The 25,604-nt window shown below is 37.7% G+C and overlaps 5 protein-coding genes and 1 long non-coding RNA gene across 15 annotated transcripts; 3 read left to right on the forward strand and 3 right to left on the reverse strand.

The window, feature by feature from the left end:
- Nucleotides 1-261: 261 nt before the first annotated feature.
- Nucleotides 262-1,090, reverse strand: LOC111488476 (light-regulated protein, chloroplastic-like). The gene is made up of 3 exons (XM_023136223.1): nucleotides 831-1,090; nucleotides 589-741; nucleotides 262-503 (listed from the first exon to the last, which is right to left on the reverse strand). The coding sequence occupies exons 1-3, from the start codon at nucleotides 1,031-1,033 to the stop codon at nucleotides 428-430; spliced, it is 432 nt and encodes a 143-aa protein (XP_022991991.1). The 5' UTR covers nucleotides 1,034-1,090; the 3' UTR covers nucleotides 262-427.
- A 324-nt stretch (nucleotides 1,091-1,414) lies between these two features.
- LOC111488475 (inactive leucine-rich repeat receptor-like protein kinase CORYNE) lies at nucleotides 1,415-3,506 on the reverse strand. The gene is made up of 2 exons (XM_023136222.1): nucleotides 2,360-3,506; nucleotides 1,415-2,072 (listed from the first exon to the last, which is right to left on the reverse strand). Exons 1-2 carry the CDS (start codon nucleotides 3,226-3,228, stop codon nucleotides 1,742-1,744), a joined length of 1,200 nt encoding a protein of 399 aa, XP_022991990.1. The 5' UTR covers nucleotides 3,229-3,506; the 3' UTR covers nucleotides 1,415-1,741.
- A 517-nt stretch (nucleotides 3,507-4,023) lies between these two features.
- Nucleotides 4,024-6,640, reverse strand: LOC111488156 (trihelix transcription factor ASR3-like). 2 transcript variants are annotated; one of them, XM_023135817.1, is made up of 4 exons: nucleotides 6,433-6,640; nucleotides 5,643-6,354; nucleotides 5,288-5,329; nucleotides 4,024-4,671 (listed from the first exon to the last, which is right to left on the reverse strand). In XM_023135817.1, exons 2-4 carry the CDS (start codon nucleotides 6,292-6,294, stop codon nucleotides 4,376-4,378), a joined length of 990 nt encoding a protein of 329 aa, XP_022991585.1. In that variant the 5' UTR covers nucleotides 6,295-6,354; nucleotides 6,433-6,640; the 3' UTR covers nucleotides 4,024-4,375. The 2 variants fall into 2 exon arrangements, with proteins under 2 accessions (XP_022991585.1, XP_022991584.1); XM_023135816.1 differs by having other exon boundaries at nucleotides 5,643-6,640.
- Nucleotides 6,641-8,917: 2,277 nt separating this feature from the next.
- LOC111487995 (protein MEI2-like 4) lies at nucleotides 8,918-18,957 on the forward strand. Of its 9 annotated transcripts, none has more exons than XM_023135536.1 (16): nucleotides 9,945-10,042; nucleotides 10,136-10,339; nucleotides 10,430-10,648; nucleotides 10,847-10,892; nucleotides 12,335-12,589; nucleotides 12,763-13,196; nucleotides 13,296-13,454; nucleotides 13,726-13,842; nucleotides 13,930-14,081; nucleotides 14,257-14,354; nucleotides 14,437-14,847; nucleotides 15,348-15,999; nucleotides 17,540-17,624; nucleotides 17,743-17,811; nucleotides 17,897-18,076; nucleotides 18,179-18,957. In XM_023135536.1, the coding sequence occupies exons 3-16, from the start codon at nucleotides 10,571-10,573 to the stop codon at nucleotides 18,350-18,352; spliced, it is 2,910 nt and encodes a 969-aa protein (XP_022991304.1). In that variant the 5' UTR covers nucleotides 9,945-10,042; nucleotides 10,136-10,339; nucleotides 10,430-10,570; the 3' UTR covers nucleotides 18,353-18,957. The 9 variants fall into 9 exon arrangements, with proteins under 9 accessions (XP_022991308.1, XP_022991312.1, XP_022991307.1 ...); XM_023135538.1 differs by having other exon boundaries at nucleotides 10,136-10,197; XM_023135542.1 differs by having other exon boundaries at nucleotides 10,136-10,197; nucleotides 10,440-10,648.
- On the forward strand, nucleotides 16,006-17,219 carry LOC111487997. The gene is made up of 2 exons (XR_002719144.1): nucleotides 16,006-16,304; nucleotides 16,403-17,219. It is a non-coding gene; the product is annotated as an uncharacterized LOC111487997 (long non-coding RNA).
- A 4,149-nt stretch (nucleotides 18,958-23,106) lies between the features above and the next one.
- On the forward strand, nucleotides 23,107-25,119 carry LOC111488287 (ethylene-responsive transcription factor ERF113-like; the record flags this gene model as incomplete). The annotated part of the gene is made up of 2 exons (XM_023135987.1): nucleotides 23,107-23,341; nucleotides 24,503-25,119. Coding segments are annotated over 2 exons (747 nt in total), but the record flags the coding sequence as incomplete, so codon positions are not given.
- Between the last annotated feature and the right edge of the window lie 485 nt (nucleotides 25,120-25,604).

Here is a 25,604-nt window from a genome sequence, read left to right on the forward strand (position 1 = left end):
CATTTTGACCTGTCATTGAATTAATTGTGGTTAATGTTGCAGGTGATGGATCTGGATGGTTCATCTTGAGAAGTATTAACAATCTTGGCACCTTCAGCGCTTCATTTGTAAGTGATTAATTGCTGTCTCTATATTCTTACTATTCATAATCAATCGAGTATTTCGATGTCTCAATCTTGAAACAGTTTGGATTTTCTTTTGTTTTCCACTAAATGAGCAAGCAGTTCGAGTGTTGTTTTGGGAAGATTATTGCCTTTCAGATGATCACAAAAAACTCAGATAGTTTTTTATGTTGTTGGAGAGTATAAAGTATTGATCAGTATTGAAGAACTTCGTAGTCTACTAATCATTTACAAGCATAATAGGAAGTCAGTAAAGAGAGGAGGAAAAGAGAACAAGTGGAAGCTCCTTTTCCCAACAAGTTTTTCTAGTAAACTCCCTTTTGATACTCTGGATCACAGAATTCACCACCCAGATCATCACAAGCCTCCGCAGGAAAGACTCTGCAGCAATCATTAAAAACCAAGATTATCAATGCATATTGAAGCATGAAATAGTGTTTGTTTCATAGGAAATGAGAGATCTTACGTCTTAGGACTGTCATATTGTAGATACTCTCTATCAACTGCCTCTGAGACACTGCCACCCTTTTTAGCCTCTGGTTTTAGCTTTACTTCAGGATACATTTCGACATCACAAGCTTCACCTCCAACAGTTTCACAAGCCTCTGCTGGAAAAACACTTCCAAAAACCAACACAGAAGGGCAAATGAAGGTATTGAATCAGATATATTGTTGTGTAACAATGAGAACTAAAATGATCTAGCTTACGAGGACACGGAGCTGTAGTCAACCGTTGAAGGGTCTTGTCCAACCGCACTTGCCTTCGCTTTTAGGATGGGGCGATGAGTTTGTGAAGTGGGGTGCCTTCGCATGGACCTAGATGGGACTGAGAACGCCATCAATTTGGTAGTTGGTGGGAGAAGGTAGCATGAAGATGGATGTGCCAGGGAAGGAGCTGCCTGCAACTGCATGATGAACAATGGCGGTCTGCTGCGAACTTGATGCCTGGATGTATCTTTAGAGTGGAATTCAGATTTATAAGGCTCAACAGATAAAGATGGCAAGATATCTCGTGAATGGATAAGGTTTTAGACCAATAATGCAGAGGAGAAGGCTACTTTTTGTTCCCTTGAGAAACGAGTGGCTGTGAAGGTTTGAATGGATGCATTATTGTTAGATCTTTTGGATCCCAAGATATCTCTCCAAGTCTCAAATCTCTTTAAGGTGGGCTGTTGGATAGTCAATTTGGTTCAATTTAAAACCTGAAATCAACCTTTCAAGTTGATCATAACAACCCATATCAAATGGGTTGATTCACGGATAGCTCCAATTATCAAGTGCAGTAATGAAACGAAGAAAACTTATCATGGCAAACGTATGGGTTTCCATCATGAAGTATTACTAAAAGTCCAAGCAAAAAACAAGTTATATATTAATGGAGGCATTGTTAGGAGGTGCAGTGTGTGAGGCAGGTGATAGGTAAGACACATTTTTTGGTCAGAGGCTGAGCTGTTCCTGTTATGGAGCATGATTGGTTGGGCTTAAGGTCCCACATGGGGTTTGGGGTTTGAGATTTGAGTATGAGGACAAACTCAAGTTAATGCCACTCTTTAAGACCTTGCCCCTGGCCCCTCCCCTTTTCAATCAATGTTGGCCGGAAAATATGCCTACAAACTGCTTTAAAAGCTTTGTAATTGGGTCAGCATTGCAAGTAGCTCATCGCTGCAAGGCCTGTCCTCAGGCAATTCTGATGCGCACACACCAGCAATTCTCAATGCCAACACCATCTCTTCTTCTTCTTCTTCTTCTTCTTCTTCCATTCCTTCTCCTCTGATGGCTTTATCCAGAGCTTCTCGTGGATCCACTGATTGGTCGAGCCACCGTCCTAAACGTCCCTCGCTGCCACTGTCATCTCCTCCGTCCAACGAAGCCTGCTCGGTCGGATTTCTACCGGTTAACAGAACACTCAGTATAACCCCAAAGCTGAAAATGTCACTCTTGTCAGTATACCTGTTTCAAGATGAACACTACCATATCAATCCACATGTTTCCAGCCTTGGATTAAGATCCAACTATAATCTATCTACCCCAAGTTTCTTACCTAGAGAGCGAAGGAGTATGATCATTAATGCAGGGAATGAATATGAGGCCAATAAGTTCAGCTAAATTTAATAACTTATCAACATTGTAAGCTTAGAATTTACTTTCCAGACATTGAATATCAGGTAGACATTTAATGGGTAATGCTTATAATTGTTCAGAAGAGAGCATTATTGAAACAACTCTGTCGGATTTACCTGGAGCTGTTAAGACACTCGGGGGCAGTGTACAAAGAAGGTGGTGCATCAAAATCAGAGATGAGATTTGTTAACCCAAAATCAGCCAATCTTGGTTCAAACTCTGCATCCAACAGCACATTTGAAGGCTTCAAATTGCAGTGAAGAATTCGAGGGTTGCATTCAAAATGAAGAAACTGAAGCCCTCTGGCAATCCCAACGGCAATTCGCAGCCGAACTTCCCAATTAAGTTCCAATTGGTTCTCTCTCACTTTCCTCATTGCGTCCTCAAGAGACCCACTGGGCACAAAGTCATAAACCAAGCAGCAGCTTCCCATTTCGGCGACGTAAGCCCTTAAGCTCATCACATTCCGATGCTTCAAACCACCAAGCACTGCCAGCTGCTGCTGCATCCGCCGCCGTGCCTCTGCCCTACCGCATTCAATGGGTTCGAGCCTCTTCACCGCCACCGCCAGCCCATTCGCGAGAACCTCCCTGTAGCACTTCCCATTTGGGCTCGAACTCGAACTCGAACCCAACAACTGGGTTTGATTCCGCAGCGCTGACTGAAGAGCATCGGCGTCGATTTTGGGGGAAAATATTAGAGGTCCTTCGAGAAGTGGGGTTCTGTTTAAGTAACCCACAAGGCTCCGAATGAACCAAACAGAAAGCAAAGCGCCAGTAAGTCCAGTAACGACCCCTAACGCAACGCTGAGAAGAATCCTCTGAAACCCATTCTTGAAATGGAGAGTTTTAGGAGACGGCACGAAATGCTCGGAGGAGCCAACAAGTGCATCGGTTTCAACACCGCCTTTGGCTCCTGAGAAGAAGGGAAACCAAAATACGAACAGCAAGAGAAGAGTGTGGATGGTGAATGCAAAGAACCCCATTAAGAGGAGCTTCGACTTAGGCGGCAATGGCGGGTTTCGGATAAATTTTGGTTTGCTTTACGAAATCCCCGCCATTGAAGGTCAAGTTTCCTACAGTAGCTGTTCCATGGGCAGCAGGTTGAGAACAAGAAAAGAACCAAATCAAATGGAGTTGTTGAGAAGTGGAAAGATTGAGGCGGTGAGAAACAAAAAAGGTAGCTGCGACTGTAAGAAATGAGTCTCAGCGTGGGTGCTTGGAATCAGCAACTCTGTAAGGTTCTTTTTTGTTTGAATGGAGTACAGAGGACCATCCATACTTAATGTAATCAAAGGACAATTTCACGGACCCTTCAAATCCAAATTTCTGATTTCTTTTCTACCTTCACTCCTTTCAAAATGAACATTTGACTTTGGGATCTAACCGTCCACCCCAATTTCATGCCATTATAAGACAAAGAAATGTTCTGTGATATGAGACCTCACATATTAATTTCATACTTAATTCCAACAATATTCATTATTTATACACATATATTGGTATTAAAGTCGGGGCTAAGGACAGTTATGTTATATGTTATATGAGTACATTATCGACTCCATCAGTTGGGTTACTCACCGAATATTTTTAGATCCTAGCCAATCTCATGTTTAGACTAAGTTTGAGAAGCCAATACAAACATAATTCGGGAGATACTTATTCTTCTGGAGGGTTCAAGTTCAAATCTCGAAATCAGATTTATACTTATATAGAACGAAAACGACATTCCGAGAAAGAGAAAGATTGAAACGTGTTGGGAGAAAATGGAAGAAGTGAAGTTGGATTGGGAAAAACCAAAAATGGAAATAAATAATAAGATTTACAAATATTGGAATCCGTATAAAAAAGTAGAAATGTGGTAAAAATATAACTCTTTCAGTTTATGTGTATCCTTCTTCTTATCTGTGTATGGGAAATCTATAATTTCTAAACTCACCACTAATTGGTCACAAAGGCAGTCTGAAACTAGAAATGGCAGACACAAGAGGAAACCTCCTTCTTCATCAACCTTCCTCCTATCAATCAATCCATCAATTTCTTCTATCTCTTATGTGTCTCTATCATGCTCCAGGAGAGAAAAATGTTGTTGCTTATGTACATCTACTCATCTGGATTTGTCTCTTTGTTTTCCTACAGCTTATCCGCAATCCTGCCTAGAGCGTCTGCGAGCTTGTTAAGAACTGCGACTAAGCCATCGGCATGGTGCTTACGCTGCTCCCGGTCCAGCTCAAAGTTCATGTTTTGAGCTTCCAGTTGGGCACTCAGCAGTTTCCCATTCTTTTCCAGGATGCCAATCAGTTCATTCTGCACCATGGTTTCCTCATCCACGTCTAATGCAACATGCTTTCGTTTCCGTCCCTCTTGTGATGACGTCGATCCGATCCCGGGATTTGCTGCTGCTGCTGCTTCTCTGTCATTTGATGTGCCTGTCGAACACCAGATTGGGTTCAGATTAAATTTATATGTCAATTAGCATAACTCATGACGATATTGTGGGGATTCAGAGGGCCAAAAAACAGCCATCTCTCTTCATAATGTTGAACTTTACAGCTTGCCAAAGTAAACAACACAACAACTCCAACAAACAAACAAACCTAATTCTTTTAGATATAATCTGATGTTTCTCATCCATTCAAAATAGCGAATCGAAAGCTCGTTAAGCCAGCAGCCCAAAGGCGGTCAATGGTTCGAAGTTGAGCCATGACAGTATTAGCAATCGGACAGTACAGCAAAAATATGATGGACAGAGCCGTGTGAATAAGAACATCAACTGAAACTCCATTATCATTACATGAGATGATCAAAAGATAGTTTGAAACTGAGAAGCGCATAAGATAGAACATATCAAATCAGCAATCTAAGAAGACAGTGTTTTGATGACATGATCATTTATCCAGAATTGAAACACCGAAAATAGAATTGTTCTTTGCAGTTCATGATCACAGGCGTGTATCAACAGCTGAGATTTTTCATGAACAAACATTGTTCTGTGGACGAAGGGTTTATAAGAAAATCACAGAATAAAGATTAATTTGAGTTTACCTTGGACGGGACAATCTTGAGCAGCAGGTTGGTACAGCTTCTCTGTAAATCAAAGGGGAAAAAATTCAAATGAGAAATAAATGGAACTTGAAACCTTGTTCCAGTAATGGGACGAAGGTAGAGACAGAGGCAGCTAAAAGAACATTCGAAGCCGACAGAATATATAAAATGGTTTTTTAGTAAGGGGTGGAGGAGAAAAGAATAATTGGAACATAAAGCTGCAAGAATCTCAAATAACCAGAAACATTTATCATTTAATTTTCTGAAATCCGATCTTTTGGAGACCATGCATGGTCGTAGAATGAGAATTAAACAAATCGAAACAGATTTGAATTGACCCATCTTCCCCAATTACCTGATAAAGGTGTCGGAGCAGGAATTGCCCCGTCTGCCGTCGGTGCTGGAACCTCCTTCCCGGCGACTTCCTTCATGGGGCTCCGGCTGGTTTCGTCCTGCTCGAAATCGGAAAACAAACCGTCGTCCACTGTCGCTATTTTAGAACTGTCGAACACGTGCTCCGGCTCGGCATCGGGCTTGACCTCATCGGAATTGAGAGCGGGGGGCGGAGCAGGAGCAAGTGCGAGAGCCAGAGCCGGCGATGGTGAAGGAGCTGGGCCGGAATCCAGTATATCATAAACCTCCTTGTCGAAAAACCCTGGCAATTTCCTCTCGCGTCTCAAATCGTTCCTCATGACCCAAAAGGATTCAGTATCTTCCCTAATTTGGGACTCCCACTCCTTGATCTTCTTGAAGTCACCAGCCAAATTGCTCCATCTCTTGCGGCACTGGACCGGACCCCGATTGACCCCATGCCTCTTACAGTAGGAGGAGACAGAGGCCCACTTGGGTTCAACCTGGGCGGAGCCAAAGGCAAGACTAGCAGCCCGGCCGCCGCGAACCCTTGTCTCGGCAACCTTCTTACCCTGAATAAGAACGAGAATCTCCTGGCGAGTCCACCGGGGAAGCCTGGGTGTTTTGGTGGCGTCGTCTCCGCCGTCAATTGACATCGGCCGAACGTCAACACCATTAGTGACGGCGTCAAGGGGAGCTGGACCGAGGCTAAGCTGCTGCAAAGCCATATAAAAATAGAAATAAATTTTATTAAAAAAAAATAAAATTAAGAATATTGTCAAGAAGAAGAGCACGTGAGTTATTGGAGGATGGTTTAGGGAAGGCGTAAACGGGGTTCTCTGGGGTCTGTAACGGCGTTTGGGTTCAGTCTGTCAGACCATCTCTCTCCGTAACATAGAGAGAGAATAAAGGCGGAGAGAGAGAGAGAGGAGAGAGAGAAGAGAGAGAGAGGGAGGATTAGGGATGGCAGGTTTGGTTGGGATTTGGGCTTAATGGCCCTCTTATTGGGTTCTTATTACAAATTATTATAAAATATAAAAATGAATTAAATTAATTAAATGGGTAACTGCTCCTTAAGGATTTCCCAATTAGAATTAATTAAGAATTTAATTGTTTTAGTAATTGAAAAATAATAATGGATGAGGCCACCACTCTCCCTTCCCTACAACCACCCTAATACCATCTCTAATTAAAACCCAAATTATTATTACTCAAATTCACCACAAAATTAAATAAATAAACAATAAAAAATAAAGGTTTTATTAGTGGAGGGGTTAGTAACAAGTCGCATTCCATCGCTCATTTTGGGGGACCCTTCAAAGATGCCATACACTCTCCCTTTCCAATCCTTCTACCAATTTTTAGGTCAATTCCTTGTTCGGCTACACACGTCGCTTGTTCATGCATGTCAATGGTTTACTATTCTAGCCGACTTATCTCTACATTAAGTCAAGTCATTTAATTCGGCATTCCCATTTTATTTTTTTAGTTTCTATGATTTAATAGGCTTTAATTTTGTCCTTACAAAAAATAATTCATTTTTTTTTTAGTCTCTACATTTTCATGTTTAGCAAAAAAAGAAAAAAAAAGGGATTTTAGGACATGAAATGGGGGCGGAATAATATTGTTGTAATTATAACATTGATTACTAGAGCCAATTAATGTGTTAGTGATGTCTCCCATCCCCAGAGGACTTTTGGGACAACATTTAGTCCCCAAAATCTTTTTATATATGGCAGAGAAAGTCAACTTGATAAAGTTGTAACATTCCTGAGGTTAATTATTGAGTTTTATTTACTATATGAATGGGGGTATGCTACAAGTTTTGGGTATCAAATGTAAAGCTGGTACTCAAAATCTAACCCCCACCCCTTTAAGCCCCCAAATTCACAGCTTCTCTTCCAAAATTTAAAATTGAAGTGGTTAAATGTGATAATTTGATAGCTTGATTTAGAAGGTTACGATAATGAAAAGGATTAGCCGTTCATTTTCACTGTGGTTTGTGTCGTCTAGTGTTTTGGCTTTTTGTTTGATTTGGAGGATTTGGGTTTAGGGTTTGAAATTCCGCCCCAAATTTTCCCAATTTCCCCCAATTTCTCCTTTCCCATCCAACTCTTATCTTTCCCTTATACGCTCTCAATACCTAATTCTCCACACTCTTTAACGTTTTTCTATTTTTTGCAATAATCCAACAAATCCTATTTCCCTTTCCTCTAAATAACAATTAAAATTACATAATGGATAGACTATGGCGTCAATTTTAGTGATAGAAATTGCGAATATAATTAATTTTAATTTTCAATTACATAAAACGGGTTTTCTTCTGTCCTAAGCATAACCGCACTTTTGCTTTATCTCTTAATCACTCACTTGGGTCTTCAGGGCTTTGGGACTGTTTGGCAGACAAACGCTAACATTTGTGTCCATATTTTTTAACCGTTTTATTGTTTTTCACTTTCTCTTACTCATTTATTTTCAAAATCCTTTTGGAAGATATATATATATATATATATATATTTTTTTGTGTATTTTAAGCTAAAATTAAACAACAACAACAACAACAACAACGTTAATGGGAGTGATTTAACGTAGCACGTGAAACAACATGGGCAGTCGGGGTGGGGGGACAGAAAATGAGAGTTAGGCGTGTTGTCGATTCCAGAGAAGGCCCATTATTGAAAAGCCCATTGGGCCGAGATCCATTAGCGTTTTTTTTTTTTTTTTTTAAATTTAATTTGTTGGGTTCTTGAATGCGCATTAATAAATCCCTCCAAATCTGAAAGAAATGAAATGAATGATTGGTGTGACATGTGATTAGCGTCCATAATTTGTAATAAAAATTAATATATATGTTTAAGTTTTAAAATAAACAAGTAATCGGTCCAGTTGGACCGACAGGCATGTTGGTTGTAATCCAGACATGAGTTTAAATTCTTAATTTAGTTAATGAGGGAGTTGAAACAAAAAATGGGAATGGTTAGTTTTGTTTTGGTTGATTTGAAATATGAAACAAAATAATGATAATAATAATAATAATAATAATAATATAAAAGAGAATAAAATGGATGGGGGAATTGAGGAAGTACAGAAACAAGGTAGAGATTCCTTTTTGTTTGCAATAACAAGAAATCGATCACTTGGGGTTTCGTGAAACATATATTCCTTCCTTCGTATATCAAAATTAATTCAATTTTGTATTTAATATAATATAAAATAGTTTTACTTAAAAAAACGCGTGGTATTGAAATGAATGAAAATTTGAAAATAAATTTGAAAATAAATAAATAAATAGCGTTCTGTAAATTAATCTTTACTTCTATTAAATTAAGGAGTGGAATAATGGGAACCAAGGAAAGAAAGCTTGGTAGGTAAAAAAAAAAAAAAGGGGAGAAAAAGTTTGTTTGAGGTAAAGGAAGGGGGGATCCAGCGTGGAGGAGAGAGAAAGAAGAGTTAAAGGTGAATTATGGAGACCTCCCAAAACAACGCAACACAACACAACACAGCACAAGGAAAGGAAGGAAAGGAAGGAAAGGCAGGAAAGGAAGGAAAGGCAGGAAAGGAAGGGGAGGGAGTTGGTTTTTACTGCCACCGCACAAAAGAAACGGAGAGGAGAGGCGAATTGACGGCGTTAAGAAACGGCAACTCCTAACCACTTTCTCACTCTCTCTCCTCCCCCCCGATCTATCTCGCTCGTGTTTGTAGGCAAAAAACTTGTTCTTCCTCTTCTCCTCCTCCTCCTCCTCCTCCTTCCTTCCCTCCTTCCTTCCTTCCTTCCTTCCTACACCTAAATTTCATTTTTCTTTCTCTCCCCCTTCTCCTTGTTTCCTCCTCCATCTCCCCCCTTCTCTCAGGCNAGGGCTCCGAATCTCGCCGGAGAATTTCTTCCCTATTCTTCCATTTACCCCTAAGGCTCTCCTCCTGCGCTTCACCCCGAGCTCTGGAGGAACATACAGATTTCCGCCATACGCCAACAATTGCAGCAACCAGACCTTCAACAATGGCCGCTTAGTATATTTATTTATACACACACACACACATATATATATATATATATATATCCAACATGAAGGGGCTGGAGGTGCTGGACCTAACGTGCAATGCAGGAAATTTAAGCATCAAACCCTTTGGAGGATCTTGCACGCCACAGATGCTTACATGATTCCTTCTTCAACCTCCCATGCCTTATGCCGTAATCTATTCTTTTCCCTCTCCCTCTCCCTCTTTCTTGTTTAAATTCTTCCTCTTCTTCCCGGTTTCTCATCTCTCTCTTTTCTCTTAATTGCCTCTCCCTCCCATCTTTCTCCTGCTCTCTTCTCTTCCTTCTCTTTTTCCCTCTCTGTTTGCTCTTTCTACTCGGATCTTTTCAATTTTTTTATTTCTTTTTTAATCTTTTCGGCCTTGAAGGTAAACTGTGCTGTTTCTAGCTCAATTCGGGGTTTTGATTCTCTCTAATTTACTTCCTGTGCTTTGGTTTTCTTTCTGTGTCTTGCGATCTAGCTGGTTCTTGCTTGAATTTTACCGCTGGATGGGCCTTTTGCTTCCCCTCGATTTCAGCCATGGTTTTGTATTTATGAAACTTAATTTTTATCAGGCGATCTTTAACTTAATGCTTATGATTCGTTTTGTGTAATTTGTTGCATTACTGTCGAGATCTCAAACGAACAACCGTTTTCTTTCCTTCCTTTCTTGTTTGACTGTGCGGTACTTGTGAATTAATATGTCCAACCCAGTTTAATCAATGGTTCTTCGGCTTCTATTTTTCCCAACTAAAAATTATTGATCTACCTGCAGATTTTTGTAGGCTCGAGGGAAGCTTTTGAATTGCCTTCTGGAGGAGTGGGCTTGCAGATTTTGGCGTCCTTTTTTATGGAGCTTCTTTGAGTTGGTTTATTTTTTTTAATCTTTTGGGATTTGTTCTTTTTCGGTTCCATCATGCCGTCTGAAGTATTGGACCTTAAGGGTTTGTCTTCATCTTCCTTCTTCTCCGACGATTTACATCATTCAGACGAGGTATGGTCAGACCCTTGGCTTTCATGAGCTTTTTTTTTTCTCTTCTTCTTTTCTAGCACGAGAGATTGATTGTTCCTGCAGTTCATAATACTGCATTTTTGAGGATCTGGAACTTCAGTCTAACCCACCATTTCTGTTTCCTTCCAATTTCTCTCTCTCTTTTTTTTTTTTTTTTTTTTTTGTTTCCTTGCGTTCCAGGGGCAGGTTGGAGTTTGGACGTCGGCTGGTGTGCCAAATCACCGTGGTCAGTGCAAATGACCCATGAACCACTTTTATCTTTTCTTTCTTTTTGGTTACTTTTAGTTTCTTGTGTTATTATCTTTTGAATACTTGAACTTTCAAGTAGAGAATATAATTGTCCTTAATTGATTGACCACCACTTATTTCTTGTTTTGTGTTGTTGTGAGAAAATGTAGCATGTCTAGGGGTTCTAAAGAGGCATTTGGAAATTACAATGATATGGAATCTAATTGCAGGGGAAGTAAATTCTCATAAATTGGAACATCAACATGGCATAGAATGCATGAAAAGTGCAGTGTTCGAAGATACTTGTCTGTGATTAACCCACTGCAAAACAGAAATAGACTTTATCAGTTGTTTTAGATGATGTACTATCCATGAATTTCTATTTTCTGGACCTGCTAATTATCTTATATTCTATTTAATATCTCAGTTTCTTAAATGGTAGGAAATCCTGCTTATGTTTTGTTTCTAACTAAGAAGTTGATTGTCAAATTTGAAATTGGCATCTAGCATATTTTGACCTTAAGCTTATTTGTCATTATCAATTAGTTGTGTCATGATACTATCACTGTTCGAGAAATATTTTGAGACTTTAGTCTCTCTCTCTCTCCTTTCCTCCCAACAAATGTCCAGTATGAGGCACATGTTAAATACCTAGTATATGTTTCTTGTTCTAATTATCTTTCTTTCATATTTGCTCTGTATGCCTTTTTCTTTGATAATCATGGGTGTTCTGTCAACTTTTGCACCATGGCTAATCTCACAAAATAGCCATTTTGACCCCTCTAATGTTTGGCATGAGAAATCTCGTAGGATTTTAATGTCCGATTGATGGTCATTGTGGGTTGACCCCACAATGCTTTAAAGACTTTCAGTTTACAGTTTGCCTCTTTGATAACTGTGCCTACGCACATTTGTTCATACTGTAACATTACCTGCCTGAAAGTCTATAGTACAGCTAATCGACAGATTCATGGTTAATTTCACCCACCTGTGCCCAGTCACCATGCACATGTGCGTGCATACCCAAAAAAATAAAAATAAAAATGAAAAAATGAGATCAATTTTGCATAGTTTTGTCAGTTTCAATTTTGGTCCTGACCTATGTAGTTTGTTCCAATTTTGTTCTAAACCTTTTATGAGCTTCAATTCTACTGTCAATCTATTAAATCCTCTAGGTACTTTAACGGGAATTCTGAACAAAAGAGTTTGTCAGAAAGCAAATTAAAGGATTGGAGGTTAAATTGAAACTTTCAAAGCATTAAGGGCAGAATTAAAATCAGATATGGGCAAGGATTTTATTTCAGCAATATTCCTGGGATGGAGCTATCTTGAGTTGGTTCTGTTGTGTTGTTAATTAAGCTTCTTATTGTAGTGTGTGCTGAGAAGGCTTTTCTTGATTTCCTCTACTGAAAAGATGTTTGTTTCAATGTTTGTGAACAGCCAGTAACATTTCAGGTGCTTCATCATCTGTGGAAAAACTTTCAATAGGCGAGTGCCTGACAGGGAACTCACTGGAAAATCACGATTCATTTCCTGTGAGAGACCAGAATGCAAGTCTTATCTTGAATAGACATGCTGTTGGAGCTGAAAGAACATCCAATTATTTTGCTCATAGTAATGAAGTCAATATGATGAATTCTCAGTATGAGAGTAGTCTCTTCTCGAGTTCTTTATCTGATATATTTACTAGGAAGTGTAAGTCTCTTGATTGCTTCCTCACATGTATGTACCTGATGAGGATGCTGGCTAATGAACTGAAATCTAAAGGAACTTGCAAATAAGTTCTGAATGAGATTCATTCTTGGCTTGCTCAACCTTATCAACTTTATCCCTGTAAGCCATTCTTTTACGTGTATTTATTTGTGCAGTGCGATTTTCTCCAAGCAATGCACTATATGGCCATTCTGTTGACACTGTTGCATCACACTTTGAGGAGGAGGAGGTTTTTGAGTCACTTGAAGAATTGGAGGCCCAAACCATTGGAAACCTCCTCCCTGATGATGACGACTTACTTGCTGGAGTAACTGATGGGCTTGATTGTTTGGTTGAAACAACCGGCGAGGATGATGCTGAGGACTTGGATTTCTTTAGCAATGTTGGAGGGATGGATTTGGGCGATGATGGCATATCTGTTGGACAGAAGAATTCTGAATCTCCTGGAGGTATTTTTAACAATTTGCCAGGGATGTTTAACAGTGCTATGGCTGGAGAGCATCCTTTAGGTGAACATCCTTCCAGGACACTGTTTGTGAGAAATATAAATAGCAATGTTGAAGATTCTGAATTGAAGGTTCTTTTTGAGGTGCACATTTTTCTTACTCTCTATGTTGTTTCCTTTGTGCTTTTCAAATTATCATCTCCACTAATTTATATATCTACACTTTTTTTTAATAATCTGCAGCAATATGGAGACATTCGCACTCTTTATACAGCCTGCAAACATCGAGGGTTTGTGATGATATCCTATTATGATATTAGAGCTGCTCGGAATGCAATGAAAGCACTTCAGAATAAACCATTGCGACGGAGGAAGCTTGACATACATTATTCTATACCGAAGGTTGGTTTCTGCTCAGTATTGTCTTATCTTTTTGAGTTCAAGTCACCAGTGGTGGATCGATTTGCTGACCTTTAAGACAAATGTAAAATGCATTAATTGGTTGAACTATTATCTTATTTGTTGTTCCATTTTAAGTAGCTGTTTACGAAGTATCTGAATTTCATGGAGATTTATTCTTAATCTATCATTACTAACCGCATCAAGTTACCTTCCTTAAATTCTTTAAAGACTTCTTTCGTTCCTCACATCTTTCCTTATACTACTTTTTCAGGACAACCCCTCTGAAAAAGATATCAACCAAGGAACTCTTGTTGTTTTTAACCTTGAGTCTTCTGTTTCAAATGAAGAACTTCGTCAAATATTTGGTGTCTATGGAGAAATCAAGGAGGTGTGGCCGTGATTCCTTTTTTTTTTTTTTTTCATTGCATTCCATTATATGCTCTGAGCAATCTGACACTGTTCTTCAAAATTGTAGATTCGTGAAGCTCCCCTCAGAAGTCATCATAAATTCATTGAATTTCATGATATCCGAGCTGCAGAGGCTGCTCTTTGTGCATTAAACCTGAGTGATATAGCAGGCAAGCAGATAAAGCTTGAGCCAAGTCGTCCTGGTGGCGTGAGACGCAGGTTCTGACAAATATGCTCTTTTGATGCTTGTTTATGCTTAGTTTCAATCCTAGCCTCGTTGAATTTATATATACATATATATATATATGTCTTCTTATCTCCAACAGAGTTAGATTAGAAGGAACAAGTTATTAGCGGATGCTAACAAATTTATTTATTTATCTTCGTGCTCCAGTTTGGTGCAACAATTACATCCACAATTGGAGCGGGAAGATATTGGTCTCTATTTGAAACAGGGTAGCCCACCCATTAACAGTAGTGCCGGCTTCTCTGGTATTATAACCAAAAGAAAATCATGCTCGTTACTTGTGAATTCTGAGTATTTTATTTGTCTCACCCAAGGAAAATATTGTAGGCTTAGTTCCTGGTGGGACTATCAAGTCTAGCAGCATGAGTAATGGATCTGTTATTGGAGTACACTCTATGATGCGAGCTCCATCTCTGGAGACTGTGTTGCATCATGGGATATCTTCTAGCGTTCCAAGTAGCTTACCTTCTGTGATGAGATCTGAATCAATTGGCAACCAATCTGGCTTCATTGACTCTGGTCATTCACCTTCACAACTAAAGCTGGGTATCCGGGCAGCTTCGGCTATTCATCCTCATTCCCTTCCAGAACATCCTGATGGGTTGAACAACAATGTTCACTGCAATTCTATGAATGCAATTGCAGGAAACATCAGTCTACGACCACCCGAAAGAGCTGATAGCAGGCAGCTATGTGGAGTGAACTTTAATGGTCGCTCAATTGAATTAAATGAAGATGGTAGGTTTAATTATTTTCACGATTTGTCCTATAATGATACTGAATGTCTTCTTGAATATTTGATCAAGGGTCTTCATTTTCCATGTTCAATTGAAATGGTTGGTTCACTATGCAGCTGATTAGAGATTCTTAATAAACTATTCATATTTTCTTATAGACATCAAGTGGGTAGCTTTTTGTGATCCCTAGTTGGTAGGTTTTGGGGGGTTCCTTATCCCTTCTTTTGTCCTCGGTTTGGTTTTAGTACTTTATTATGTTTCCTGCAAAAAGCAGAAAACAAATTGCTGAAATCTGCGCTGGTGAATGGTGTTTGACAGGTTCCAATCCCCTTCGCAGGCATGGGCAGAACATTATTATGTTTAAATTGATTGTTACTTACCGGAAGCCATTTTATTTTCTGTATATATCAATTGTTAACAATTTACTTTCGTCAGGATGAAAGGATGGTTTTTTTTAGCTTTCTCGTGCTTTCATTTAGCTGGATGCTATTATTTTTGCAGTTTTTGCATCTGGAGGTAACAGAGCTGGCCCCATTCCGGGACCGCATTATACATGGGGTAATTCCTACCGGCCCCAGCCTCCAGCTCCAGGTGTTGTATGGCCAAATTCTCCATCGTATATGAATGGAATTTCTGCTGCTCATACCCCGACCCAAGTCCATGGAGTTCCAAGAGCAGCATCTCATTTGATGCACACAGTTCTGCCCATGAATAATCACCATGTTGGATCAGCACCAGCAGTTAATCCTTCTATTTGGGATAGGCAGCATGCTTATGCTGGGGAATTGTCAAAAGCCTCTGGTTTTCATTCAGGTTCTATTGGGAATATGAATCTGCCTAACAATTCACCACAATCTATGGAATTTTTCTCTCGCATCTTCCCACAAGTTGGTGGAAATTCTGTTGAGCTTCCTATCCCCCAACGAAATGTAGGACTACAATCCCATCATCAGCGGTGCATGGTTTTTCCTGGACGAGGCCAAGTTCTTCCAATGATGAATTCATTTGACTCTTCAAACGAACGTGGTAGAAGCCGAAGAACTGAAGCTGCCTCTAATCAAGCAGATAAGAAGCAATATGAACTTGATATTGATCGCATACTGAGGGGTGAAGACAATCGTACTACACTTATGATAAAAAACATTCCTAACAAGTTAGTACTTCTCTCTTAAATTTTTATAGTTTTTCTCATAATCACGATGGTTTCTTTCCATTAGATTATTGTTCAGTTTTCAGGGTATAATAAAGGTTAGTGCACTGTACGTATAAACTCATGTTCTGTTTTTGCATGGAAGAGTTTTCATGTGATCTTGATGACCATTCAAAGATCATAAGACAGTTTTGCCTTTCATTTATGATATTGTTAACTCATACAAAAAGATTATGCCAGTTTGATTCTGAGAGCATAGTTATTTTTTCTTCTGCCTCAAAATTGAAATTTTTGCAAATGTGTGATAGGTGCTAATTGAATGCCACTTCGTTAGGTGATTTTTTGCTCAACATGGTTTGAGACCATGTGTGGATTTCAAAATTGAAATTTTGCAAATGTGTGATAGGTGCTAATTGAATGCCACTTCGTTAGGTGATTTTTTGCTCAACATGGTTTGAGACCATGTGTGGATTTCTCCACTTAAGTTAACTTTTGGTTTCATGCTCCAATTTTTTGTATCTTTTCTTCGTGTTCCAATTTTTTTGTATCTTTTCTTCATGCTCATTTTACGAGGAGGGAGTTTTTTTTTTTAATTAGTCTCAGGTTTGTCTTGTAACTTCAAGGACTTTTGTCTTCTTGTATTTAAGATGTATAGGGCCACAAGGGGATGCGACCACTACATAGTTATTTCTAATAAATGATGGTTTCTTTAGACTTCAAGGACACAGTTATATAGCTTATAGAACCGATTCTGTTCAAGTAAAGTCATGATAAGATTGTTTCTTACTATCTCTGCTTGTCTTTAGCTACCCAAATTAAATGCATTGTGCTTCAGTTCATTAAATTCCCAAACACCTACATCTAAAGTAGTTCCTAGTCTCATGAGATGATTGGAACCATGTTTATGCCACCTTTGCTCATTTAGTGGAGGAACACGTGCCACTTTGGACTCGACTTCTTTCATCTTATGTTGAGTGCATACACGAATGATTTGAGCCAGTAGAGTTGCTGTTTTATGAAACAAGAGAATTATGTTGCTTTGTGTCTACCATATTAGATTTTCTTTCTTTGTCTGAGGAAATTTATTGGTTGCTATGAGTATGGCTGGTCGCATAATGAAGTTACTATTTCACTGAATGAGGGTTATTGAGAATGTGGCAATATCACTACCAAATTTGCCCCTTATTTTGTCCTTTTCTTCCGTCTGTAGATCTGTTTTTTATTGATGATTTTCCTTTGAAATTAACCCTCGCTCCTACCTAGACAAAAGAAGAAAATAAAAGAAAAGGAAAATGTGTGTTTTCCCTTGCCTTAATCATCAACATTGTCTAGTATTTTGAGTAGCAAGTTGAGCTAATTAACGCAGGGACGTAAAGATGTTGAACTGCGTAATTGATAGTGATATCTATAATATCATCCCATTTCTAATGCAAAAAGGAAGAGTTATTCACAATGTTTTAGTAGTTTTTAACATCAGTTGTTGGTCCCTTCTTGCTCTTGTTACCATCTGAAAGCTCGTAATCCATCATGATTGTAATTGCAGATATACTTCAAAGATGCTTTTGGCTGCAATTGATGAACGCCATCGAGGAACTTATGACTTCATCTATCTGCCCATTGACTTTAAGGCAAGTTTTTCCATGTTCAGAAGCTACCACTCAATTTTATGGGAGAAGTGCCACAAAATATCTTCCTTCGTTCTGTTTCATCACAATTTTGTTGCTTATACACACTTTTTGGTTGCAGAACAAATGTAATGTGGGATATGCGTTCATTAACATGACTGATCCTAGCCTAATCATTCCATTCTATGAGGTTTGTATGCTATTGAAGCTTGCAGGAAGAATGTTGAGGTCATACTTGCTAAGTTTTTATTGACAAAGGAGTGCCCTACTTGCAGGCATTTAATGGAAAAAAATGGGAGAAATTCAATAGTGAGAAGGTGGCATCACTTGCATATGCTCGCATACAGGGAAAAGCTGCTCTCATCGCTCATTTCCAGAATTCAAGCTTAATGAATGAGGATAAGCGATGTCGGCCAATCCTTTTCAACACTGATGGCCCCAATGCAGGCGATCAGGTAAGCAATAGAATAACATAGGAAAGCCTTTGAATGGTGGAATATTTGCTGTTTGTTTGCTGAACACTCCGCAAGAAGTCATGTTGACTTGTATTTCTACAGGTTCCGTTTCCAATGGGGGTAAATGTTCGTACTAGGCCTGGAAAAGCCCGAAGCAGTAACCAGGAGGAAAACCATGATGAAGCTCTAGTAATTTCTGAAAACGATGAGAATTATTCCAGTGGAGACGCATCTTCTTCATGTCCTGCCAAGGATTTGGACCATCCAGTACCATAATTTTTGTGTTCACTAACCTTGAGGACGGTGTAACTTAAAAACTGCATCCACCAAAGTTTGACTTAATTTTTTTAGTGGCTGAAGGTAGGGAAATTCGCTGCAGTTCGTGGCATTAGAGAAAGGAATGCTTAGCCAATGCTAAGTCGTCTCCCCACCCCCTCTTCAAAGGGAAGAAAAAGAAGAAAAAGAAAAAAAAAAGAAGAAAAAAAAGGAGCTCTGAAACAATAGTTCAAGGAGCATCTGTTGGAGCCTCCAAATTTTGATTTCGAGAGTGATATATTATAATATATTACAAGAGATGGAAATTAAAAGGGAAAGACTTCATGTATATGAGTATATGATCCTGGAGATATTTTGTCATGGTTTGACGTGAGCAGATGAGGCTTCCTCTGCTATACCCCCACCTTTTCTTTTGCTTTTGTTGATTTTTTTTTATATTTTTTTTTATTTTTTTTTTAATCTTTTCCCTTCTTACACTTTTATTTTTGGGTTTGACTTGGAAGTTACCTGCAACAGTTGAGAATGTGAGAGACAGACAGAGGGAGCTCATGTGAAATTTTTTGAAATGAACTAATTATCGAAATTTCGGTTGCTTCTGGCTTAAACCTGATGGGGATACCGTCCACTTACTATTCTTATGAGGTTACTATGATATTCCAGGTTAGCAGTCGACTCTGATCGACATCAGCCATTTCTTTGGTTGAGGCTAAACAAAAGGGTACGGCCATATGGCTCTGTTACCATTTTCTTAGCCCAAAAATGGTCAGGATTCAGACCTGGTTCATTGGGCCACCAGCCCCTAAGACTATTAATATGAAATGGACCTAAATAAGGTGATTTTTCTTTAAAGTAAAATAACATTTATAATATACATTGGTTTGGCAAAACTTTCCAACAAAGGATAAGTCATAGCCGTACCTTTTCCACAGCCCACGACTCAAGTTCGATATCGAACGCTAATAGATTGGTCCTTTTCACATTTTAAGATTGGTGTTAGCCATTGATAATCTTTTTGACGTTGATGGATACTCTTGAGCCAATTTTGAACCAAATCATCAATGAATTTGGTTATAAATCCAAACCATTTGAAACCCAAATGGGGAATTGAATGGGAGAAAAAGAAAATTACTCGGTTCTTTTTTTTGTTCTAAATGACCCGAAGCTTCCATTGAGAAAATTTACACACACTATTCCTTTTAGGATCTAAATTATTTTTGGTGACTTCAATTGCTTTCTTTGTTCTTACATAAACTTTCATGTGAGCTTATTTTGTTTCTGTTATCAGTTCTATTCTTGTAATTTTATACCTTCAAATAAGATTATCTTGAATTTATTTGTTTAGATCTAATTTCATTAAATTAAAAGTTAATACAAAAAAAAAAAAAAAAAAAAAAAAAAAAAGGTTTGTCGTCATTGATGACATGGTTGGATTTAGATGGGCGGTTTACAAAGTCAATGACAAATGAGAATACAATAACAATCTCTTCCAAACTCAGACTAAAACCTAATCCAATCATTTATTCTCCAATTCTCACATTAATATTATTCATTTTTCCATACTCTTTTTACGTCACATAATCAATTTAGATCATATATTAAACTCTTTGTTCCCGATAGGACTACTTAAGATATGGTCTCTTTTCCTTACAAACCGTGTTCTACCGTGTTCTAGAAACAAATTGAATATAATCGAGGATTTGCCAATCTATTGGCACGACTAAGTTTAGGGCATGACTCTGATACCATGTTAGACGAACACGACTCTCCACAATAGTATGATATTGTCCACTTTGAGCATAAGCTCTCATAGCTTTGCTTTGGGCTTCCCAAAAGGCCTCACACCAATGGAGTTAGTATTCCTCACTTATAAACCCATGATCATTCCCTAAATTAGCCGATGTGGGACTTTCATCATCCAACAGAATTGACCTAAAGAGATTACCCCAAATCGTCCTCACAACAACGACAAAACGTTACATATACCCACGACACAATTACGATAGGATGTTGCACGTACTTGATCAGTATGTGCCACTCTGTAACGCTTGCAAATGAGTACGCCAAGAGAGAGAGAGAGAGGTAGGTGAGAGGCAAGACCAAAATTGAGAGAGACAATGGTGCCTCCCCCATGCAGCTTTAGCACCACATCCACAACAAGGCAGCAGCCGTGGGATGGTGAAGTTGGTCGGAAGTGAATGGAGCCAGAATCGTCTATTTGGTACTCGATCCATGCGTGTGAGAGAAAATAAGATAGAAGACGATGGATTAAGATTCCAAATTTGGATTCAACACCTAATGGCCCCGAGATTTCCTTGCATCTCCTGCAACATAAGACTATCTCCACAGACTAACACGAATCGTGTCTTCTTTTTTGGTAGATCAATCATATGAACTCTATATTTCGTGCTTTGCTTGGACTAATTCCAAGGTGGGGCGATCTGTTGAAAATTTTTCTAAGATGCATGTAAGTGAGAACAAAACATGTTGAAAATACTAGTGTTAGTGGATGAGGATAATCTTCATTCTTAAGAAGCAAGAAGTAGGTAATGTGACTATATCGCACGAGAATGACAGGGTTATTAAGTGCCGAATCCATATTTCAAATTCTAGGTATGAAACATTACGTAAGGCGTAAAATTACTAAAATTAAGCTTTTAAGTTAGAATTATAAAAAAAATAAAAATAAAATCATGAAATAGGGATATGATAATGAACTCAAACTGTATACAATAAATTCATATCCACAACTGCTTGCTTGATTATTTTCTCTATTAAAAAATTAAAAATAAAATAAAATAAAAACACACATTGGCTTTCTTCCCAAGAAAATTTGACTTACTTTCCCTTTGACTTTTTGACTGAAATTTTTGAAATTTTAAAATAATATTATAATAATTTATTTTTACTCACAACCCATTATTACCTATTTTTATCAATGTCTTTTCACAATCATAATTTTCAACATAATATCATAACACAAAATTTCCCAACAATTTCGATTTAATATTAGATTATTAATTATTTTTTCCAATTACCTCAAAATAATATTATTAATTAAATTTTATTATTTTCTGTCCATTATATTTTGTTATTTTATATACGGGATGTGTCCAAATATTATTTTCTTCCAATACATAATATATAGGATGGCCTACCAATTTTGACTTGAACATTTCAAAAATCAATTTAAAATTTAATTACAAGTTTCAAAATATTCATGAATCAATTTTAATTATTAAATAAAAATTGCAATAGTTGTCTACCTATCATTTTATGGACAGATATTATTAGACCTATAATTGGTCATTAGGCATTTTATATAATAATAATAATCAATTGAGCGGTTACTCGTGAGTTATCATTTAAGTTGTAATTATTGTCTCTCGACATTTTTTAAAGATTTCAAAATTAAATTTTAACCTTCTAAGAGACGGAAAAATTTTCACAATTCTCATTCCGTATTTCAATCTCTTTACAGAGATCAAACTCTCTCCCAGATATATATATATATATATAATTTAGACTGAGTCGAGAAATATACCATCCTCTTCTATCAATAATAAATGTGATAGGAAGGAAGGTTCTTCACTTCTCTCCATGTATATATATATATATAAATATCTATTTGGAAAATAAATAATGGATTTAAAAATTAAGTCAAAACTAAAATGCAAAATAAATGATGAATGGATTCTAATTTTTTGAATTACATCCTAACCAAGTCAGATTTTGGTTGGAGGTTCATTATTAGAATAAGATTTTCAATTAATTCACAAGCACTACTATATTATTTTAATTAATTTTAACGTGGCCTTTTAATAATTGATTTTTTTAGATCTATTTCTCTAAAATATATAAATTTAACCAGCTCACAATAATCCAATTTTAATTTTTTTGTAATTAATTTAACAAAAAATAAAATCTAATGTTAATTATAAATAATTTTAGTTTGTGGTAAAAAATCAATAAATAAACAAGTATATATAAATCGTTATATTTCAAAGAAGAGACCTTCCTCTCCTTTGAGCAAAAAACATTTATCACATTATTTAATTTCTAACCATTTATTTAGACCAGAAGTTTAATTGAAAAAAATTGAGGAAAATAATACAATTTATATAAACAATTAATTTAGAGGGAGCCAATTTCAAGACGTGGGGTCCACTCGCAGCGCATATATCTCAATATATATATATAGTATTCGAAGAAAAGAAATGCTTTGAGTTCCCAAATTCCATTTATTCCTTTCATTTTCAATTATAAACCAAATATTTCAATACTATTTTCATTTTCATTTTTTTAATATAAACTCTATTAATAAAAAAATAAATCAAAATTTAAAAAAATATATAACATAATATCTAAAAATTAAATTACCCTACCTCCTCTATATAATATAGTGGGATGGGGTAAAAATTTAGATGGACATCTCGAGTCTTGTTTAGTTAACAAAGAGAAATTTCTCTTCCTCGTTGTGTCTCTACTTTGAATCTAAACCTAGATTCTCCGGCCGGTAAAAGGGACGTATTTAATATTTTTGTTTTAGTATTATTTTTAGGTTGAAAAATTAATATTAGAGGAGAAATGATAGAGAAAAACTTTACCTTTATGGGTGGCCCCTTGTCGGTAGAATGAATGGTAATATGAGACTATGAAGTATATGTGTATAAATAAATAAAAATAAAAATAAAAATAAAAAAAGAGATAAACACAGCAAAAAACAAGGAAATCTGGGTGTCTATATATGCGTTTGATGTTCCACTTGCTTCCCCCTTCCTGGGTTCCTCTGGTTGTGCCATTGCGTGAAAATAAAAAGGAAAGAAACTATATGTAAGAAAGAGAGCAGTAGAAGTAAGAGAAAGAGAAAAAGAAAGGTGGATCGGCGGCATGGAAAGCGGGCACTTCCATGGGAGGCGGCGGCGGAGGAGAAAGAAACAGACCAATCCTTCCCTCTCTCCGCTACTCTCTCCGCTCCTCTCCCAAATCAAGGTACTTTTTCTTTTCCAACCAAACCCTCATAAACATGGATGGTTTCTCATGTGTTTGTTCGTTGTGTTCCTCAAACCATCCGAAACAATGAACCCAATCGTGTTAATTGCCTGTGTGTTCTCTTAATTCCGTAACTCTCCATCTAACCTACTTGTTATTCTCTTTACGTTTTTGACCATCCACCAAACCTTTTTTTTATTTTTTTTTTTATTTTAATTATTACTATATATATATATCCATACGCCTTGCTTCATTGTCAAATCTTGAAAATGATGCCTTATTTGGGCATTACCCATGCTTGCTTTATTTTTTTATATACTCTCTACTAAACCTTTGGAATTCAACATTTTTTTGACGGGTAAAAGTGTGCAATAAAGGTAGGGATTGATGCATGTTATGCTACACAATTTGGTCACTCACCACCCACCGACTTTTGTTTTTATTATTATGCTCTTTTGTGGTGCATGGGAAGGTTTATGAACTCAAGAACATGGGGGCGCTGTAGGGACACAGATGCTTCATCTCATGTGTCTTCATGCTTCTTTTACTTCTTTATTCTATTAAAATATGACAAATATCGAGTCTTTCTTTTGGTAACATGTTCCAAACGACAATTCTCTAAATATCTCTATAATGGTATGATATTAATCTCTCGTGGATTCCTCCTTCGAACAAAGTATCATTGAACTTCTGTGTTACTGCCCAAGCCCACCACCGATCCCGAATATAGAACTCAAAATTTTTTGAAACCCTTATAACCTCTCTCCAACTTATGTGAGATCTAACAATTCATTCTTGTTAGCACTCGTTCTACTCTCCAATCGCTATGGATTTCACACTTCGACTAGGATTTTAATGTTTGATAAGCTCAATACAACCGAAGAATATAGATTCAGAAATCTATATGTTTGTCAGTCAATATACAAATTTGAAGTATTTCTATCGTTGGTCTAACCGTTTATTAAAATTGAGATTCCTAAGGTAGCGGTTATTGAATAATTTTGTACATACAATGTATTTGTATATAATATATTATATATATATATATATATATATATATATAGCGGGATAGCTCTTGCACATGCACCCATTTGAATAATATTCGAATGGAGAGATATTGGTTATAAATTGATATGATAATATGTGGGAATGTGATGGCAGAAACAGAGAGGAAGATACATTATAGAGGCGTGAGACAAAGACCATGGGGGAAATGGGCAGCGGAGATTCGTGACCCGAAGAAAGCGGCTAGAGTTTGGCTTGGCACTTTCGACACGGCCGAGGCTGCTGCCATTGCGTATGATAACGCCGCTTTGAGGTTTAAAGGCACCAAGGCCAAGCTTAATTTTCCTGAACGAGTTCAAGCCAACCCTGCTGAGTTTGGCTTCCTTCCCTCCACTGGCGGTGCCGCTGCAGCTCCGGCAACCGTAGCATCCTTGTCATCATCATCTTCTGTTGCTCTTCTCCCGCCGTTGCCGCAGGAAGAAGCCTTCCCCGGCCTTCAACAGTACGCCCAACTCCTCTCCAGCACCGACGCCGACTTCCCTTATTATTCTTCCACTCTTCTCAACCAACAACCCCATTACCCTTTTTCTTCCTCCCCGAGCCACCCACGCCAACAAGACCACGATCACTACGGCAAAGATTTTGGCGCCGGTGGCTCAACCAATTAGACCCTTTTTATGTGCTTTTGTAGTATCACATTTTATATGCTTTGCTTTCATGATTCCTATAAACCATATAATTCTCAGTTAAATCCTTTTTCATTCCCCCTTGAACTAATTCTATTTCTGCATACAATAATACTTAGCTCAAATAAAAAGTAAATTAAATGTGGCAAAATGTGATGTGAAAGCCTACCCCAACCACTCTTGGAAATGACCAAGTGGGATTAATAAGGTAGGTAGGTAGGTAGGTAGGTAGGTAGGTATTATAGGAGGCTCAAAGTTGATGAGGTTAATATCTATTGCTCCAAGGAGTTATTGGAAATGATAGGAAGCCAATTGGGGAAGGAACTCAAGTTTTCATATTTTGTAGCATAGAATAGGAGAGGATGGGATATGTTTATATTAGGGTAATTTAATTATGGAAGTTTAGGTACTTTAGCAGCATGCCAGAGTTGGTGTGGTTAAAATAATATAGAAGCTACCAAAAAGTGATGGTTTGGTACTAATCTAATGAATTGCATTAAATAAAGGCTTGCCGACCTTAAAATGGGCCTACCACACGAATCTAATCTAATTTCTTTGTTGTTAGTATGAAC

This window comes from Cucurbita maxima, unplaced genomic scaffold, assembly GCF_002738345.1.
Source record: "Cucurbita maxima cultivar Rimu unplaced genomic scaffold, Cmax_1.0 Cma_Scf00013, whole genome shotgun sequence".
Classification (NCBI taxonomy): Eukaryota; Viridiplantae; Streptophyta; class Magnoliopsida; order Cucurbitales; family Cucurbitaceae; genus Cucurbita; species Cucurbita maxima.

Bases quoted from the DNA above. Each gene is read 5' to 3' on its own strand.
- LOC111487995 (XM_023135540.1), top strand. From the start codon at position 10,571: ATGCCGTCTGAAGTATTGGACCTTAAGGGTTTGTCTTCATCTTCCTTC. The intron at 10,649-10,846 runs GTATGGTCAGAC...CTTGCGTTCCAG, and splicing joins ATTTACATCATTCAGACGAG to GGGCAGGTTGGAGTTTGGAC. The intron at 14,355-14,436 runs GTATTATAACCA...AAAATATTGTAG, and splicing joins CAGTAGTGCCGGCTTCTCTG to GCTTAGTTCCTGGTGGGACT.
- LOC111488476 (XM_023136223.1), bottom strand. From the start codon at position 1,033: ATGCAGTTGCAGGCAGCTCCTTCCCTGGCACATCCATCTTCATGCTAC. The intron at 742-830 runs GTAAGCTAGATC...GGTTTTTGGAAG, and splicing joins GACTACAGCTCCGTGTCCTC to TGTTTTTCCAGCAGAGGCTT. The intron at 504-588 runs GTAAGATCTCTC...TGATTGCTGCAG, and splicing joins CAATATGACAGTCCTAAGAC to AGTCTTTCCTGCGGAGGCTT.
- LOC111488156 (XM_023135816.1), bottom strand. From the start codon at position 6,366: ATGGCTTTGCAGCAGCTTAGCCTCGGTCCAGCTCCCCTTGACGCCGTC. The intron at 5,330-5,642 runs GTAATTGGGGAA...TTTGATTTACAG, and splicing joins TGCTCCGACACCTTTATCAG to AGAAGCTGTACCAACCTGCT. The intron at 4,672-5,287 runs GTAAACTCAAAT...GGTGTTCGACAG, and splicing joins TCAAGATTGTCCCGTCCAAG to GCACATCAAATGACAGAGAA.
- LOC111488475 (XM_023136222.1), bottom strand. From the start codon at position 3,228: ATGGGGTTCTTTGCATTCACCATCCACACTCTTCTCTTGCTGTTCGTA. The intron at 2,073-2,359 runs GTAAATCCGACA...ATCTTGAAACAG, and splicing joins GAGTGTCTTAACAGCTCCAG to GTATACTGACAAGAGTGACA.